We start from the raw sequence: 18,352 nt of genomic DNA on the forward strand, positions 1-18,352 counted from the left end.
CCCTCCCAGATGGGATAATTGAGATTTTGTTGCTTAATCAGAAACTAGGGAATAGCAGTGAATGTCCCACAGCCTGAGGTTTTAGTTCATAATGAAATGGGTGGTTAGTCAGTAGTTGTGAAATACACTCAGATGTAACCCCTTTACATGAGCTCCTACTGTAGATACTCACTTTTCTTTATTTAATAAGTTGGCAGATGTATAAAGATGACTCTGCTCTTTGGTAAAGCTGTATATATTGGGTTGGCCAAAAGGTTTAATCAAATTTATGGAATTGTGGACACAGCGGAGGAACGAGAGCATGGGAGGAATTGGGAGAGTAGCATTGGCATATACACTATCGTGTGAAAGAGCTAGTGGGAAGCTTCTGTACAACACGGGGGTGTAGCCTGGCTCTCTGTGATGACCTAGAGGGATGGGATGAAGGGGAGAGGAGCGATGCTCAAGAAGGCGGGGATAAATATATATTATGACTGATTTGCGTTGTTGTACGGCAGAAACCAACACAATAGGGTAAAGCAACTTTCAAAAAAAGATGTTATGGAAAAAAGCCCATATGAACTTCTTGGTCAACCCAGAATATATATACATTGATATTTTGAGTCATGCTGTATACTAGGCTATTGTCCCAATTAAAATTGTAATTAGAAGAAAGAAAAGTATCGGGCTTATTTTTTTTTTTATATGTTATAAAATTGACTTCTGAATCCTTTTAAAAACATACACTGTCTTAAGTTGCTTTGTTTTGGCAAATCTAACTTTTTTGACTTTGTGTTGATAGAACTGATGTAGAAGACCTCTACACTGTTAAATTTTCATATGTCAAATCAGAATATTTTTGGCCGCAGGTAACAAATTCTCAACTGGCTTAAACAATAAGGAATAAATCATTACACATGACAAAAAGCCCTGAATTTGTTAATTCTTTGCCTCCATTACATCATTCAAGACCCCAAATCTCTTTCTTTCTACTCTGCCAGCCTCATCTCCTAGTCCCTCATAGTTTCCATTGGCTGCAGCAACTCTGAGGTGTTATGTTCTTAAAATCATTTGTTGTTGTTTAGTCGCTAAGTCATGTCAGACTCTTTGCAACCCCATGGACTGTAGCCCACCAGGCTATACATAACCAGAGGCAAAGTATTTTCTTAGGGTCTTCCATCAGATTTTCCTTCACATCTCTTTGTTCACACTGGATCACATGCCCAGAGCAATTAAGACAAGAGGATATGTCCACCATGATTCATTTAGAGCAATAAAGACCTTAGCCTGAGTCAGATAAGTGGTGGCTGGACAGGGAGAAGATGCATATTTGAGCAAAGTTAGAGTGGTTTTACAAGGAAGAATGGGAGAATGCCAGTGAGACATACACAAGAAAATTTGACACATAGAGATCCCTTAAGCTAAAACTAAGAACCCTTTTTGTAGGATCTTTGAATTCTGTGCTGGTGTCACATGTAGCCCCAGAAGCTGTATTCTCTGTTCACTTGCATTCATTTTGTTCTGCATAGAAACCTGATCAGGACTAACTGGTGACTGGGATCCAGTACAATCTTAAGAAACCAACTACACAGCACAATAGGAGCAAGGGAGAGCGAAGACCGTCAGAGGTTAACAGAGCCTTCAGGAAATGGGGGCAGAGATGTAAATCTCCAAAGAAGACCAGGTTTGAGCAAGGTGTGACACGTCCTGGCTGAGGAAGGTCTGAGGTCTTAGGGAGGTCAGGTTGCGGAAGATATGACGGCCCGACACTTTGAGAAATGCAGAGTGGGTGCAGGAAATGTTCCAGCTCGCCCAGCCCAGTACCTGGAAAACAAGGCAGCAGGTGGGCCCGGAGCCAGCTGACTGGATTCAGTGTGGGCTCTCATTCCGGGTCTCCACTAGCTCCTCTTGGTTCTTAGGTACGCTTGGCAGTGGGGTTGATGGAGCATGGAGTTAAATGGATGCTCATTTGGAAAGTTGTAATGAAGCTCAGGCAAGGCAGGAATTTATATAAATGGAATGTTAAAATTTGATTTTGTTAACGTAATGGTACGCCCTTACCTTTTATGGTGAGAAAGTATAAGAAGCAGCCATATAATTCCTACATTGAATATAAAACTGTTGTCTGTTCTATTCTTCAGTTTCCCCCAGGTCTTCACGTGACTTTTTCCTTTAGCTCTTCTCCTCTGATACCTTTTCCCTGAGCCCTCACCCCTGACTCTTAACTGCTCCCCCTTCCTTATTTTTCTTCATAGCTCTTATTGCTGCTGGAAAGTTTATTTACTATTTATTGTCTTTCTCCTCCAGTAGAAGTAGGCTTCATAAAGATGGGAACTTTACTTTCATTTTCATGGTATATATTATCTCCAGTGCTGAAGTCATACTTGGAACGTTTTAGGCACTCAATTAAGATTTGCTGAATGAATGAGTGAAATCCCTCTTGGTATTCTTCCTAAAGAAGGAAATAGGTGTACCTTCTTTTATTGACTAATGGGAACTATGTTTTCTGTTTCCCTTTTTGCCTTAGCTGTTAGAATTGCTAAACTAAATTTGGGGTTCATTTGCAATAACCATTCTTAGCATGGAATATCAGTACTTCCTCACTATAGAGTTTTTAAAAAAATATCCATTTGTTTCAGTATTATTTATTGAAAGTTGCCTCAAATCCCATAGGGAAGTAAATGAGGGTTGAAGAATAATAAATGAACTGCCTGACTGACTGAAGGGAGACAGGGAGAAGTCAAAAAAGAACACCAGGCTTTTGAGTCTGGATGAATAAGAATACTGGAGCTGTTGTTAATGGAAATTGGAACCGGATTAAAACATTACTCATAAAAGTATCTTTCTCTGTCACCATTTTGGGGACATCTCACTTCAGTGTTGTTGCTTGGTCAGTATTTTTCCTTTTCCTCAGTATGCTTTGAATACCATGAGAGGAGGGACTCTACCTGACAAATAGTACCTTTTCTTTACTACTTATTTTTTAATCCATTTTTAAATTGAAATATAACTAATTTACAGCACTGTGTTTTCCACTTATTTTTTTAATTGAGGTATATAGTTGCTTTACAGTTTACCTCTTATTTTTAACTTTAAATCCCTACATTAATAAATAATAACTAGTTTGTCATCTGCTCTTACCTTTTCAACCTGCAATTTCCCCTCCTTATGGATTCCAGACTTCTGTCATTTCTCAGTGACTTCCTTCCCAACAGAGACCTTCATTCCTTTAACCACAGTAGCCTCCCACTCCAGGGCTCATGAATAGATGCTTTTTCTTCCCTTCCTGCTCTCCTGAATCTCATTCCCCCGATGGCTAAGCCAGAGGTGACTCATCACCTCATAGACTTCCAACTGGAAGGGGCCTGAGAGACCGTCTCGTCTAATTGACTCATCTCCAGTTGGTCTGAGGAGGTGAAGGGATTTGCCCTAAGTCACACTGCTAGTTGGCTTCAGGGAAGAAATTAGAACACAGAGGGACTCCCCCAGCAGTCCAGTGGTTAAGGCTCCATGTTTCTACTACAAGGAGGTACCTATTCGATCCCTGGTTGGGTGAACAAACATCCTGCATGCTGAGTGGTGCTGCGAAAAAATAAAAATTAAGCAAAATTAAAATGCAGAGCTCTTAACTCTAGAGGCACATCTCACTGCAGAAGAAGCAAGCTCCTTTCTGACTCCAGAAAAGGACAGTGTTATACCAAAAGTAGAGAAATATGTTTTTCTTTTAGTTGGAAGTATCTTAAATGCATTGTATCATAGGAGTTAAGTGTAAGACTACCTACGTTTGATCTTGGTTGTTTTGGACAAGTTATCTAACCTTTCTATTTCAATATATCCTTTTTCTCTTCTTTCTATGCATTTGTATGCTTAATATACATATTTAAATCTGTAGATGTGGTTTGTTAATTTTGAGAGAAGTTACATGTGTGCATTTTTATGTACATACATGGAATGATACTGGTTCTATTAGTTCCTTTCACTTAATATCGTCTTAAAATATTTCTTTAGTAGTTTTTCCTCTTTCTTTTTTTGACCAAGAGGCCTGTGGAATGAAACTCAAGCCCCCTGCGGTGGAAGCAGAGAGTCTTAACCACTGGATCTCCAGGACAGTCCCAGGGATACCTTTCCAATTCTGTCTTGTTCCTTTTAATGACCATGTAGTATTCCACAATATGTATAGTTACTTAACCACTTTCACACTAATTCATTTTAATTTATATCTTCTCATTTTTCATGATTACAGCTCTACAGAGAAGCCTTTATGCAAATTGTTGTGCATAACATGTGCCTGCATTCACTAGGCCTGGTATTCAGAAATATAAATACTAGGTCTTAGTAGGCACAGAGTCCCCTCTTTCCTGTTCTGAAAACAGGGTATGACTAAGTCATCACTGGTTCAATTTCTGCATCTTATGTTGATGTTACTGGGCAGGGGGGTGAGTCTCATGCTGCATGTATTATATTAGGAACTGGGAGCATTTTAGAGAAATTACCCCTCATCTTTTTCTTACATTGTAAGGAAAGTACATTGTGTTCCTGTCTTTGAGGGAAAGCAAAAAATAAACTTTCTCTTCTTCCCCCTTCCAAGTGACTAAAATTAGTGAAATTATACTAAGCAACCTCTGCTTGACTCTATGACGGCATTAACCACACAGGACTATAATTGTTGGTACTTATCTGTTTATACCCACCCCCTAAACTTTGGGCTTTTTAAAGGGTAAAGATTATGTTTTATCAATTTTTGTATCCCTCGAACATGAGCATAACACCAGCACATAATTATATTTAGTTGAAGAAATGAGTGAATTCAAGTCAACATTGGCATTTGTTGAGTATCTAGGATGTGCAAAGATTACTAAGAACTGATAACAACAGAGATGAAGCAGTCAAAGTTCTCCTTCAAGGAATTTAAAGTCTAATGTGAGAAATAGATATAGGCTGAAAACATCTATGAATCAAGGTGTTAGTAACAAATGTGATTTAAACCAAAGTATTGTGGGGTTTCCAAGGAGGCCTAATTAAGGCTAATAGAATATTAAGGAAGGTTTTCACAAAGGAAGTAGAATTTGAGGCATTTGAGCTGGGCCTGGAGCTTCCCTGATGGCTCAGATGGTAAAGAGTCCGCCTTACTCTTTGGGCTTCCCTGGTGGCTCAGACAGACGGTAAAGAATCTGCCCGCAATGAGGAAAACCTGGGTTCAATCCTTGGCTTGGGAAGATCCCCTGGAGAAGGGAATGGCTACCCAGTCCAGTATTGTTGCCTGGAGAATTCCATGGACAGAGGAGGTTGGTGGGCTACAGTCCATGAGGTCTCAAAGAGTCGGACATGACAGAGCGACTAAGCACAGGACAGCACAGAGCTGGGCCTGATAGAGTAGGTTGTTGATTTTTCTGTGTAATTATCATTTTGGTGACTTTAAACATATGTTTCAGAAACCATTGTCACTGTTTAGATGTCATGTAACCTTCAGTTCAGTTCAGTCGCTCAGTCGTGTCCGACTCTTTGCGACTCCATGAATCGCAGCACGCCAGGCTTCCCTGACCATCACCAACTCCCAGAGTTCACTCAAACTCACATCCATCGAGTCAGTGATGCCATCCAGCCATCTCATCCTCTGTCGTCTTCTCCTCCTGCCCCCAATTCCTCCCAGCATCAGAGTCTTTTCCAATGAGTCAACTCTTCACATGAGGTGGCCAAAGTACTGGAGTTTCAGCTTCAGCATCATTCCCTCCAAAGAAATCCCAGGGCTCATCTCCTTCAGAATGGACTGGTTGGATCTCCTTGCAGTCCAAGGGACTCTCGAGAGTCTTCTCTAACACCACAGTTCAAAAGCATCAATTCTTCAATGCTCAGCTTTCTTCACAGTCCAACTCTCACATCCATACATGACCACTGAAAAAACCATAGCCTTGACTAGACGGACTTCTGTTGGCAAAGTGATGTCTCTGCTTTTGAATATGCTATCTATGTTGGTCATAACTTTCCTTCCAAGGAGTAAGTGTCTTTTAATTTCATGGCTGCAGTCACCATCTGCAGTGATTTTGGAGCTACAAATAGGCTGGAAGTGAAGTGTTAAACTTGGGTTCTGGGACTAGGGCCTCAAAGCCAAGATCAAGCCAAAACAGCTTTAGTTCTCAGCATGTCCATGGAGGAAGAAGTTGTTTCTGTTTTGTTTTTAAAGTCAATTTAGAGTGCTTTAGCATTCTATTTCTCCTCTCTTTAAAAATGAAACACAAATTTTTCTTCCTTTGTTTTGGCTGCATGGCTTGTGGGATCTTAGTTCCTGAATAGGGATCGAACTCACACCTCCTGCATTGGAACCGCAGAGTCTCAACCACTGGACCACCAGGGAAGTCCCCCCCAAACTTTTCTTGACTCTATTTCCTTGACCAGCTATCACCCCATTTTTTTGATCTGCTTTGCAGAAAAACTCCTTAAATGATCTACTTTTTTCTCTTTTTCTATCTTAAACCCACTTCTGTCATGTGCTCACCCCTACCAGTCCATCAGAACGGTTCTTGTCAAGGTCAACAGTGACCTCATTGTTGCTCAATCTCATCGTCAGTTTTTAGTCTTCTTTTACCTTACTTAGCAGCAGTTAATGCAGACCATTCTTTACTCTCTGATAGACTTTCTTCTCTTAATTTCTAGGATACCATGCTAATTTTCCTCCTACGTGGCTGGTTATTTCTTTTCAGTCTCCTTTGCTGGTTCTTCTCTTCCCAGACTCATCCCAGACTTAAGGTTGAAGGAAGCATACAGATTTGGTCCTTGGTCTACTTGCCTTCCTTACCTAAACTCACTTCTTTGATTATATATCTAGTTTCAAGGTTTTAAGTATCATCTACATTCCCTTGACTCAAAAATGCGTATCTTCAACCTAGACTTCTCTTTTCTGAACACTTTGTATATCTTCTACTTGCTCAACATATTAAAACTGAATTCTGACTTTTTCTTCTGCCCCAAACTTGATTTCCTTGGAGCCTTTCCCATCTTAGTTGGTAGTAACTTCATCCTACCACGCAAAAGCAAAAATCCTAGGAGTCATCATTGGAGTCATCTGAAAGTCATGTTGGTACAGTCTTTAGAAAATATGCAGAATCTTTCTCACCCCCTCTACTCAAGTTACCATTCTCTGTCAAGCAGCTTCCTGATTTGTACCCTGTTTCCACAAGACATACATACTCACATACACTAGGGTGTGTTCTTAGCACTGCAGCCAGAGTGATCTTTTTGCTTAAAATCCTCCAAAGGCCTCATTTTACTCTGAAAAAGTCCAAGTCCTTACAGAGGTCTATAAAGCCTTGCAAGATCTGCACCACCACCCGCCCTTGTCATCTCCCCTCTAGCCTCCTCTTGGGCTTTCTCTTTTTTAAAAAAATTATTTAATTTATTTATTTGGCTGGTTGCAGCGTGCAGAATCTAGTTTCCTAACCAGGTCCCGTGCATTAGGAGTGCACAGTCTTAGCCAGGATTTCCAGGGAAGTCCCATCTTGGGCCTTCTTGATGCTCCTCCACAGGGTTTTTACCCTGGCTGTTCCCTCTTCCTAATGTGCTTCTCCCCACCATATCCACATGGGGACAGCCTCACCTTCTAGCCTTTGACTAAATGTCTCAACCATCTCAATGAAGAAGTCTGGGACTTCCCTGGTGGTCCAGTAGTTAAGACTTTGAGCTTCTGCCACAGGAGGGAGAGGTTCAATCCTTGCTTGGGGAACTAAGATCCTGTGTGCCAAAAAATAATAATAATAAAATAAAAACAAATCTGCCACCATCCTCATTCCTTCTGATATATTTACCCTGCTTTTCTCCTGCTGCCCCTCATGGCATTTATTACCTTCTAACCTACTGTATAGTTTACTGCAATGGAAGCTCCAAGAGGGCAAGGCTCTTTGTTTCTTTTGTTCACAGGTGTATCCCAAGTATTAGCAACTGTGCTTAGCACATAGTAGGTCTGTCAATAAATAAGTTGTCGAGCTTTCCTTGACAAGGATCCAAAATGCCTTGATTGTCTTTCACTCACTTTGCTTGAGTAGGTAGGGTGATAGTGTAGGAAAAGTACTAACCAGGGTCTAGCCTAGGACCAAACTTGCTATTTGTGTGACTGTGAGAGTTGTATTGAATTTGTGAAAGTTTACTAAGCTATATACTTATGATATATATATTTTTATTTCATATATATATATAAATTGCTTTTTCACAAAATAATTCATCATGCATGTTTTCCCTAACATTATTCTTCCAGATATGATTTTTTAATGGTTATACAAGTAATTTGAAAAGCATAAAACACCATACACTGTTCAATGGTGACATATTATTCCTTCTTTAAGAAGTTGAAAGTTTGTTTTAAAAGACTGTGATTTCTTCTCTTTTGCTACAGGGGACATGGTCTCAAAGTACCGAGAACCTTTAATCCACACCTTCCTCAGAGGAGCAAGAGATCCGGATAGTGCTCACAGAGCCAGCAGCCTGTCCAACCTTGGAGAGCTGTGCCAGAGGCTGGACTTCATGCTGGGCTCCGTGGTTCATGAGGTATTGCAGATTGATTCCTTTCTCTATAGCTTGTTTTTACTTGGACCTATAATGTAGCTTGGCCCTGGGAGTTAGGAGACCTGTGTTCTTTTTCTAGATCTAGAAAGTCATTTAACCACCCTCAGCCTTGATAGTCTCATATGTATGTTGAAAGTTGTATTAGTAAGAATTTTTTAATTGCAAGTGACAGGAAGTCATCTTAACCTCCTTTAAGCCATAAAAGGGGGATATACTGTAAAGATTCCAAGGAAACAGAACAGAAGAAACTTTGAGGAAGGCCAAACAGAACTTTGCCCTAGATCTCTGGGCCATCTATGAGTGTCATCTCTGTTCACAGAAACGTCTCAGGCAAATACATATTCTAATTGGCCCCCACTGATTGGAGATATCCTGTGTTCAGGGAGACAGGGTCTTACTAGAAGAGACTAATTAAGTTCCATGTTTTGTTCACCACATTATACCCAGTGCCTAGTACCTAGTAGGTAAAGGATAAATGAGCAGCAAAAAATAATAGCCATACAGATATCAGCACTGGATGCTCGCTTCCCCAGTGTTTGGAGTTTAAAAGACTGGTGTTAGAGTTTCAGATTTGGTGAAAGGTACATCACACTGTTGTCTTCTATGAATATCTTTCTTTAGCCTCTTAAATTTTATCTTTGCCTTTGTGTTTACTTAGTCATCAGTATATTAACATGTATCTTGAACACCTACTATGTATTAGACATTCTGCTATTTGCGGATGATGGGCAAAAAGAAGACTAGTTAATATGTGACCAGGAGTCTTTTTACTACTAATGGGCTTCACCATCTTAAATCTTTTATGGAAGAAGATGGCTTATAAATTATAAATATGTAAATAGAATACAGTTTATATTACCTTTTTATTTATAAGAGACTAGATTTTTCTCATACGGAGCACATTACAAGAACAAAAACTTAGAAAATTTGTAATACTGGCTTCTTTCACATTACTCAGTGTCCTAGGACTGACCATGTTGAACATCAAATCTTAAGAAGTACCTACTGAGAAGGAATTTTCTTCAGTGTCTGGTTATGTCTTATCAACAGGTGGCAAAACACACTCGTGGATGTTTACATACAGTTGAATTTATGGTATTTCCTGATTCCTCAGCTTATATGCTTTGTTGAATTGATTGTAAAGGCTCCTCTTATTGTTAAATTCCAACATAGGATTTTTAGGAAGTTATACATCAGTTGTTTCCTTTAACCCAAGAGGCATAGCCCTATGCCCAACTTTCTGTATTTGTTTGTTTGTTTTTTTGAAATCTAATTATTTATGTTTATTTCTTGGCTCTGCTGGGTCTTTGTTGCTGCATGCGGACTCTTCTCTAGTTGTCCTGAGCGGGGACTACTCTAGTGGCGGTGTGCGGGCTTGTTGCAGTGGCTTTGCTTGTGGAGCATGGCCTCTAGGTGCACAGGTTTCAGTAGTTGTGGCTCACGGGCTTAGTTGCCACACAGGACATGGGATCTTCCCAGACCAGGGATCGAACTGACGTCCCCTGCATTGCCAGGTGGATTCTTAATTACTGGATCACCAGGTAACCCCCTTTGTATTTAAGATTTTAATAACTTAAAAACAATGATTTTTACCAACTTAAAATCTTTCAGTGTGCTAATACACATGAACCACTGGGCATTTGATTTTTACTTTTTTTAGATGGCACTTTGCACTCTCTTACTGTTTAGTCTATTAACTTGCAACAGTTAAGGACTTTGCAGGCCTGTTTTGTTATATTAGCTAAAGATTTCAGCCTGTTATAAATATTCTGGGTCCAGTATTGAAATGGCTCCCATTTTTTTCCCTCCGTTTATTTGATCTGATCATGTGACTCAACCCAAACTGAACCATAAACCATGAACTGAAAAAAACTCCTGGACCATGATCTGAACCAAACCCAAATACTATTATTCCTAATAACAGAGATAGAGTTCACATACTGTACATAATTCACCTACTTAAAGAGTACAACTCAATGGTTTTTAGTATCTTCAGAGTTGAGGGAGCATCCCCCAATTTTGTTGAACATAGCCATGAGCTGAATAGGTACTTCCCTGTAGTTCACACAGTAAAGAATCTGCCTGCAAAGCAGGAGAACCAGGTTTGATCGCTGGGTAGGGAAGATCTTCTGGAGCGGGGCATGGCAACCCACTCCGTGGGGAATGGAGTATTTCCATTTTTGCTTGGAGAATCCCATGAACAGAGGAGCCCACAGGAGCCTGGTGGGCTACAGTCCATGGAGTTGCAAAGAGTTAGACACAACTGAATGACTAACAATACAATATATGACCTGAAGAAAAATGTCATCCAGATCTCCAAGTGAATCAGTTCAGATTTGACCATATCCCATACATTTTCTAAAACCAGTGAACTCAAACTATGCTTGACATCATGATCTTCTCTGAACCCAGAAACTGAGACCATTCATCTTTCCTTTCTTCTCTTAAGGAAACTGTAACATGCTGATAGCATATGATTTCCTGTTGAAAGTGTTAGAGAAATTTCTTGGTTTGGTTAATTAGAAAGATTGTGCCAAAGCAGGTTTTGCGACATTTAAGAAGTGTCAAAAAAAAAAAAAGAAGTGTCATCTCTCTGGAGACCCACCTGACCTGTTGGAAGAGAACCAAATTTCCAAGCATACTTGGGGATGGGAATGAATGAGGCCCACTCTACCACCCACTTACCTGTGTGTTCACTTGGTCAGATGACTTAGATTCTGAACTTGGTTTCCTGACCTAGAAAATGGGATTAAAATATCTATAATGCAGGATTGTTACAAGGATCTAGGATAATATATATGCCTAGATACAGTATACAGTGATTCATTCAACAATTGCTATTGAGAGCCAAACAGCATATATGCTAAACAGCATTATGGATATGTATCATTCTTCGAAATAGACATTGACTCCCATCATCTTGGATGGGATGTTCTAGTGAGAGGAGACAGACAATAAATAATATACTTGTTAAAATATATAGTATGTTATGGACTTCCCTGGTGGTCCAGTGGTTAAGAATTCCCCTTTCAATGCAGGGGACACACTTTCAATCCCTGATCGGAGAACTAAGACCCCATGTGCTGCGGGTCTTAGCTGAGCCAGCGTGCCACAACGAAGAGCCCATGCACTGCAGCTAAGACCCGACACAGCCTACGTAAATAAATAAGAGAGATTAAATTCATTGCCAAGGTCATGCCAGGCTGGGATTTGAATGCAGGCAGTTGGTTCCTGAACCTGTGCTCTTAACGACTCCTCTGTATTGTCTCTCGATGAATGTTTTCATTTTGTTTATAAGATTGCTTTTGTGCCCTTGAAAAAGAAGGAGAGTTGCCATATGAGAAAAGCTCCTGACAGGAAGGGTCATGCAGTTTTGTTTTAACAGCACTTGCTTTTGGCAATGAAACTTCAGAAGACAATGTATTCCCTCTGATTTGAAAAACCAGGTGTTTCCATCCCACATAATTCCTGTCTCTTCTTTTTAGATGCTCTTTCTTATGTAGTACCCCACGCTTGCTGTGTCATCAGTGCCAAACCAGCTGCCTTGGTGGACTGCAAGTTTGAACATGATTGGACACCTGACAGTCTTAGTATTTCAGCTACTGAGTCCTCCTGTAGTCAGGCTACTCTTGTTCATTCACATCAAATAAGTGGGAGATTTGGCCTGGGTTTTTTTGTAGTTGTTCATTCATTTGTTTTTCGTTTGAAAAATACTTCCTGAGCACTTCCTCTGTGCCAGTTATGAGACTGGAGCCAAGCCACATGCTTGGGATCCAGCTCTGAACAGAACGGAGTTTCTGTCCTCATGAAGCTGACATTCTAAAGAGGACGGTTGGGTGACAAACAAGCAAGTCAACAAATATGTACTGTGTCATATAGAGTAAGTGCTAAGGAGATGAGTCTAGTCAGGCAAGGGCATGGAGGGAGTTTGCTATTGTAGGTGAATCTGTGAACCAGGATGAATAGGGAAAGCTTCAGTGATGAGTGACCTAAGCACACATGAAGGACCAGGAGCAGGAGCAGATCCTGGCAGATACATGGGGAGAGGGCCTTCTGGGCTTTGACTTTTACTGTGAGTGAGATGGGTAACCAGAGCAGAGGAATGAAATTATCTCACTTATTTTTTAAAAATTATTTATTTATTTTTGGCTGTGCTGAGTCTTCATTGCTGCATATGGACTTTCTCTAGTTGCGGTAAGCAGAGTCTGCTCTCCGTTGCAATGCGCAGGCTTCTTATTGCAGTGACTTCTCTTGTTGTAGCCAGAGGCTCTAGAGTGTGGCTGTGGCACACAGGCTTCAGCTGCCTTGCAGCATGTCGGATCTTCCCAGCCAGGGATTGAGCCAGCCTCCCCTTCATTGGCAGACAGATTTTTATCTGCTGGACCACCAGGGAAGTCCTATCTATTTTAAAAGTTTATTGTGTCTTCTTCTTCTACAGTTTTTTCACTGTCTCATGAAAGCTGTTGAAGTCTTTTGTGGTCTCAGAAATGCTTGACCCCAGCATGTACTAGTGGAGAAGGAGCTTTACCTCTGGGGAAATGTGTCTTTGGCTGCAAACTGAAGGAATTCTTTTTCATGGGTGTTTGTCATGTGTCAGGTATATGAAAGGACACAAAGGAGCCAATCTCTTCCCCCAGGGAAATCTCAGTAAACTGTGGCACATAGGAATAAATAGACAGTGGAATAGAGTGATATCCCGTGACAAGCCCAAGGTCCTGAGGGAACACAGAGCTGGGACCCTCAGGTAGGCCTGTCGGGGCAGCAAGGAAGTCACATTGATCAAGCGTGAGGCAGGCAGAGGAAAGGGGAAGTGTAACCTGTTTTGATATAAAATTGAACAAACCAGCCTCCATTAGGCGCGTCTAACATGATCTGATCCAGGGGTCATAGCTATGGCTCTCAGGCTTCTGAACAAAGCTGTCTACCCTGTTGGGTAGTCCAGACTTGGGTACTGTCTGTGTCGTGACACTGCTTACAGGTAGGGAAGGAACATAAAAGGATATGAAAGGACCAGCCCTTTCACAGCCTCTACTGGGAATTCAGGTTTTTCCTCTCTGTTGATGTCAAGATTTAACCTGTCTGGAAACTATTATTATTTTTCCCCAATTTCTCCTTGTTCTTGTCAAGAACTGTGTTGCTTAAAACCAAATCTTGATAGTCTCTTTCATCTTTATCATTCTCCATGAAAAGTAAATATGATTTAAGCGAACTGCAGTGAGAGGCCCATCCTCAGAGCAGGAGATAAGATATGCCCCAGGTGACAAGTGTAGGAGCAAACCACTTGTAAAGTGGTGCCCAGAATTCCGCAGACCCGGGCTTTGAAGGCTGATGCAGAGCTGTCACCTCTGATTCCAGTGAATGGTGATTAGATTTGATGAGCAGATTTGTCACCATCAGTGCTGTTTTCTCAGTAACAGCTCGTGCACTGAGATGAGGGCTCGTGTGACTGTCCTGGGAAACCTCAGGGAAGCGAACAGAGCCACCGCGGTTCTGTTTCTCATCAGGTTAAGTGAGCAAGCAGAACATGGAATTAGAGGGATCCTGCCTGGCTGTTAAAGTTTTTGTTTTTTTTTTCAATTGCAAGATTATTTTTATTTATTTTTAATTAGAGAATAATTGCTTTACAATGTTGTGTTGGCTTCTGCCATACAACAACATGAATCAGCTGCATGTACCCATATGTCTCTTCCCTCTTGAGCCTCCCTCCCATGTTCACCTCCATCCCATCCATCCCTCTTGGTCATCACAGAGCACCAGGTTGAGATCCCTGTACTGTACAGTAGCTTCCTGTTAGCTGTTTTACATATGATAGTATATATATGTCAGTGCTACTCTCTCAGTTTGTCCCACCTTAAAGTTTCTTAGTTGACAGAAAGACAAATGATTTAGTATTGAACAGGTTAGCAGACTGACTGGATTTTAACAGAGGAAGTTTTGGGAAAGGGGAGGAAGGTGCTGTTGGAAAATTGAAATCATGCTTTCTTGATACCTGAACCCTGCCTACTTCTCTTCTGAAATTTTCCAAAGTTTATTTTTGGCCCTCTTGCCATTTGTTTTATCTTTATTTATATAGTTCTGGTTATGCTTGGTGTGCACCAGCTATTTGGGGAGTGATATTTTTCCATATTTCTGTTGGCTCCTATCAAGTGTCAAATTGGTTAAACTGACCTTTAGCATTTCCAAAGCAATCGTCGTTTTTCTGTCTGCACGGCTTTCAGAAGTGGAGATGATTTACATAGTTTAGCCAATAAAAAAAAAAGCCTTCCATAGTTTGGTTTATTAGAATAGGTGCATTGGCCCTTAGGGCAGGTGACATGAAGATACCATGGAAAGGGTTTCTGCCCTTTGGGAAGACTTAGAAGAGAAATACTATCCCAATTCATAAATTAGTAAAGACCTTACATCATCTATCTGTTCTCCAAAGCTTTTAGGGGAGTGGAAGGCAGTGTTGAGTATGTCCTTGGGGCTGGAGGTGAGAGCGACCAGCCATGAGAGTGACTTGTTCAGACTGGCCAGATGGAAGAGAGCGGCCAGGCGTCTTCCCTGCTTGCAGTGTTTGACGAGGAGTCTGCCCCACTGGCCTGCCGAAGGACAGCGTTCTGAGTTGGTTATGGGAGCTTGACCTGAACAGAATAAGCTGTTTGTATCTTTTGATGGTATGTGCAAGACCGGATTAAAATTCTGATGCTTTAAAAAACATTTTGCACAACCAAACATTGTATACATGTAATGGGATTTGGTACTGTGATGAAGGTGTTGAGGAAGGTCCAGAAATACTTCTGGTCACAGACCTCTGCCTGCCTGTCCTGAGTGGCTGATTGCAGATGGACTTGGTACAGTCTAGTCATAAGTCATCAAGAGCAGGAGGCCATTACGGCTGATCTCAGCAAGGTGTGGAATAACCGGCTTCTCCCAGTCGCACCTTTAAGGTAGCACAGAGATTCAGCGCTGGCCTTACAGCAGAAGCCCTTTTCCAGTCAAGATTCTTTTGCCTATCCTGACTGTGGAATAAATGCCTGACAGTCAGAGCTGATTCTACACTGAGCCTTGAGGCAGAAGCATTGGATCAGGCGGGGTTCCGGGCCAGGAGGCTTTTGTCCACCAAATGTAGAAATATGGGCCAAAACTAAACCTTGAAGTAAGCAGGCAAAAGGCTTTGGAGAGTCTATGTATTACATGGACCTGGGCTGGCTTTCATACTTCAGTTATCAGACTGAATAAGCTAAACTTTTATGTGTCAGGAAGGCCTCGGACCTAGCTCCAACTTGTTCTCTGATTTCAGCTCTTACCTCGTAAATACTAAGCCTGCAAGTGGAGGTACCTATTATACTGTTGCCTTTTTGGAGGTCACCCAAGGGACTCCTCCGAGGACTGAATTGCTTCTACCATTAATGCCGGAGGCATGGAAGCCACTGATGGCATTGGGTTGGGGTCCCAGGTCAAAAGCAGAAGCAGCTTGCTGAGTCTTATTGAGAAACAGTCCTCAAAGAGTTGAGTTTTTCTGGAATTTCCCTTCACTTGTAAGCGTCAGGCTTGTCTAATAGATGTACAACTTGATTAAATGCCAGTGTATCACAGATGCAATTATATTTAAGAACAAGCTACTTCTAATCCCTTTGCCATCGCTGATTAATTAGACACTTTGAACTATGCCCAACTGTTTGAAAGCTGTGAAAAATACAACCTGCATAGTTAAAATTTCTGCACAAGCTATTTCCTCATTTGTGCCTACGTGCTTTTTTTAAACCTTTTTAAAAAACCATTCTTTAAATGTAATATGTATTTATACATGTTCCCAAGCACACAATCTGGCTATTTTCTCTATCATGGTTAGCAATCCTTCCAGTTGGCCAAGATATACACTCACACAGTAAATCACATAACAAAGTATGTAAAAAACCAAGTGAATAATTTAGACTTACCTTCAGATTTTTGCTGTCATTGGTTACACTTCACAATGTTTGTTTTTTCCTTCTCGATCTTGCACAAATACCTCATAAAGGATCGTTGCTGCTGTTTCTAGTGGTATCGCTTTATGGAGGTTTTAGAATATTTTTGTGGTGCCTACCAGGAGCTGGGTGGGAGCAGGATAGCTGGTACAAGGTATAGAAAATTTTCGTTTTATGACGTATAATTATTACCATATATCTTGCACCATGTTTTGCAAAGAATTCCCAAGTCTTTTCTGTTATAGAACTGTCTTTTAAAGTAAATGAACGCTAAAAGACCCATTCCACAAGTGAAGATGCCCAGGCAGGGAGTCTCAGAAACTGATCCCTGGTGATTCCCATGGGCCATACACTGGACTTGTAGGATGGGGTATCTGGATGCACTAGAATATCAGTTTGAATATTTATGTATTTCTCTATCCCTGGACTGAAAATTTCATCAGTTGGCACATTGATCCTCTTGCCAGGCCTTGAACTCGAAAGCCTGCTTGGCTCAATCTTAAGGGGCCTCAAGTCCCTATACACCACCGTGTTTCAGACCAGTTTTTCTTTCTTTGACTTGATGTCCCCAAAGTGGGGTAGGTAACAGTTCATCCCACTTTGGAGGAGATATTTACCTCTGACCATGCCTTTATTATATGCACGTATATTTCCTTCCCACTCCCTAATCTCCCTCCTGAATTCCAAACCAGATTTTGCCCCTTTCCAGAAAAGCCAGACTAAATCAAGGTCTCCACCACTAGATCTCTCCCTCTTCATGGAGAATGAGGAAGCAGTCCATCCCTGGCTAAGCCAGATTGTTTGCAATGAATGTGTAGAAAGTGGAACACAGTTGAAAGGCTTTAGGTAATTGTGCAACTCTGATTTTTATTGACTTCGTCTTCTCTCACCCTCCTAGGTAACAGCTTGTCTGATCGCTGTGGTGAAAACAGACCATGAAGTTCAAGTGCGGAGAGCTGCCATCCACGTGATTGTGCTGCTGCTTCGGGGACTCAGCCAGAAGGCCACTGAGGTAAGTCAGTCTCTTACTATTTGCAAATTCCCTCCCTCTTTGTTTTTTATCTGTTCATCAGTCTTCCTTTCACCAGGACAGGCCTGGAACCTTTTTCCTGGGTGAATTCATACAGATGAATCAGTCATCAGGGATTGTTATAGCAGGAAAATTCTGTTGTTTGCATCTTCAGTAAGAGTCTCTATTTTCTCTGTGTCACATTGGGCAAACTGCACACTAACCTCCAGAAAAACCAGGACACAAGTTTATAGGTTGAGGTCCTGGGCCTCAGCATTCCCTTCAGAGGGACAGGTTCCAGGGTGAGCTATGGACCGCACCAAGCCTGCTTTTTATAGCGTGAACTTGAGTGATTTGTCTTCCTGACTCATTTCATTGTTCATATGGAATCACTAAAGGGCTTCATTTCAAATGTCTCCTTTCTAGCTGTGAGTGCAATCCATGAGATTTTAGTCATTGCATAAATTAAACTTTTATTCCTCCTCCAAGTGGGTTTGGCTGGATTTCTCCCCAGTGTGTGGCCAGTCTAGGAAGAAAGTATATCTATTCACGTGTGTGCTGAGAATGAATGGCCTCTAAATTAATTTTCTGCTTGATTTTATTGGAAACACATTCCCAGTTGACTTTATAAAGAGAGTTTGCATTAATAATTCACTTTTTGGCATCCACAATGCTTGTCTACGGCTGGCACATCAGTATTTAACCAAGTGTCAGTGAAGGCATTAGGAAAGTGTTTGTTAGACACTTGGCTTTGTTCATGCTAGAATTTTGCCAAATTGAGTTCCCGACACCATTTTTGTACAAGCATTAGTTATCCCCCAGTTATTTTATCTAGGACCTTGACTGGAGTGGGGGACAGAGA

At 41.2% G+C, this 18,352-nt stretch overlaps 1 protein-coding gene across 2 annotated transcripts in view; it reads left to right on the plus strand.

Annotated features, from left to right (window-relative positions):
• Nucleotides 1-18,352, plus strand: part of TANGO6 (transport and golgi organization 6 homolog) — a 184,537-nt gene that overhangs the window by 137,577 nt on the left and 28,608 nt on the right. For both annotated transcript variants that reach the window (XM_061387714.1, XM_061387715.1), the window contains exons 16-17: nucleotides 8,363-8,514; nucleotides 17,380-17,493. In XM_061387714.1, coding sequence (XP_061243698.1) covers nucleotides 8,363-8,514; nucleotides 17,380-17,493 — 266 coding nt within the window. The remainder of the gene's footprint in view (nucleotides 1-8,362; nucleotides 8,515-17,379; nucleotides 17,494-18,352) is intronic.

Source organism: Bos javanicus, chromosome 18 (genome assembly GCF_032452875.1).
Source record: "Bos javanicus breed banteng chromosome 18, ARS-OSU_banteng_1.0, whole genome shotgun sequence".
Lineage (NCBI taxonomy): Eukaryota > Metazoa > Chordata > Mammalia > Artiodactyla > Bovidae > Bos > Bos javanicus.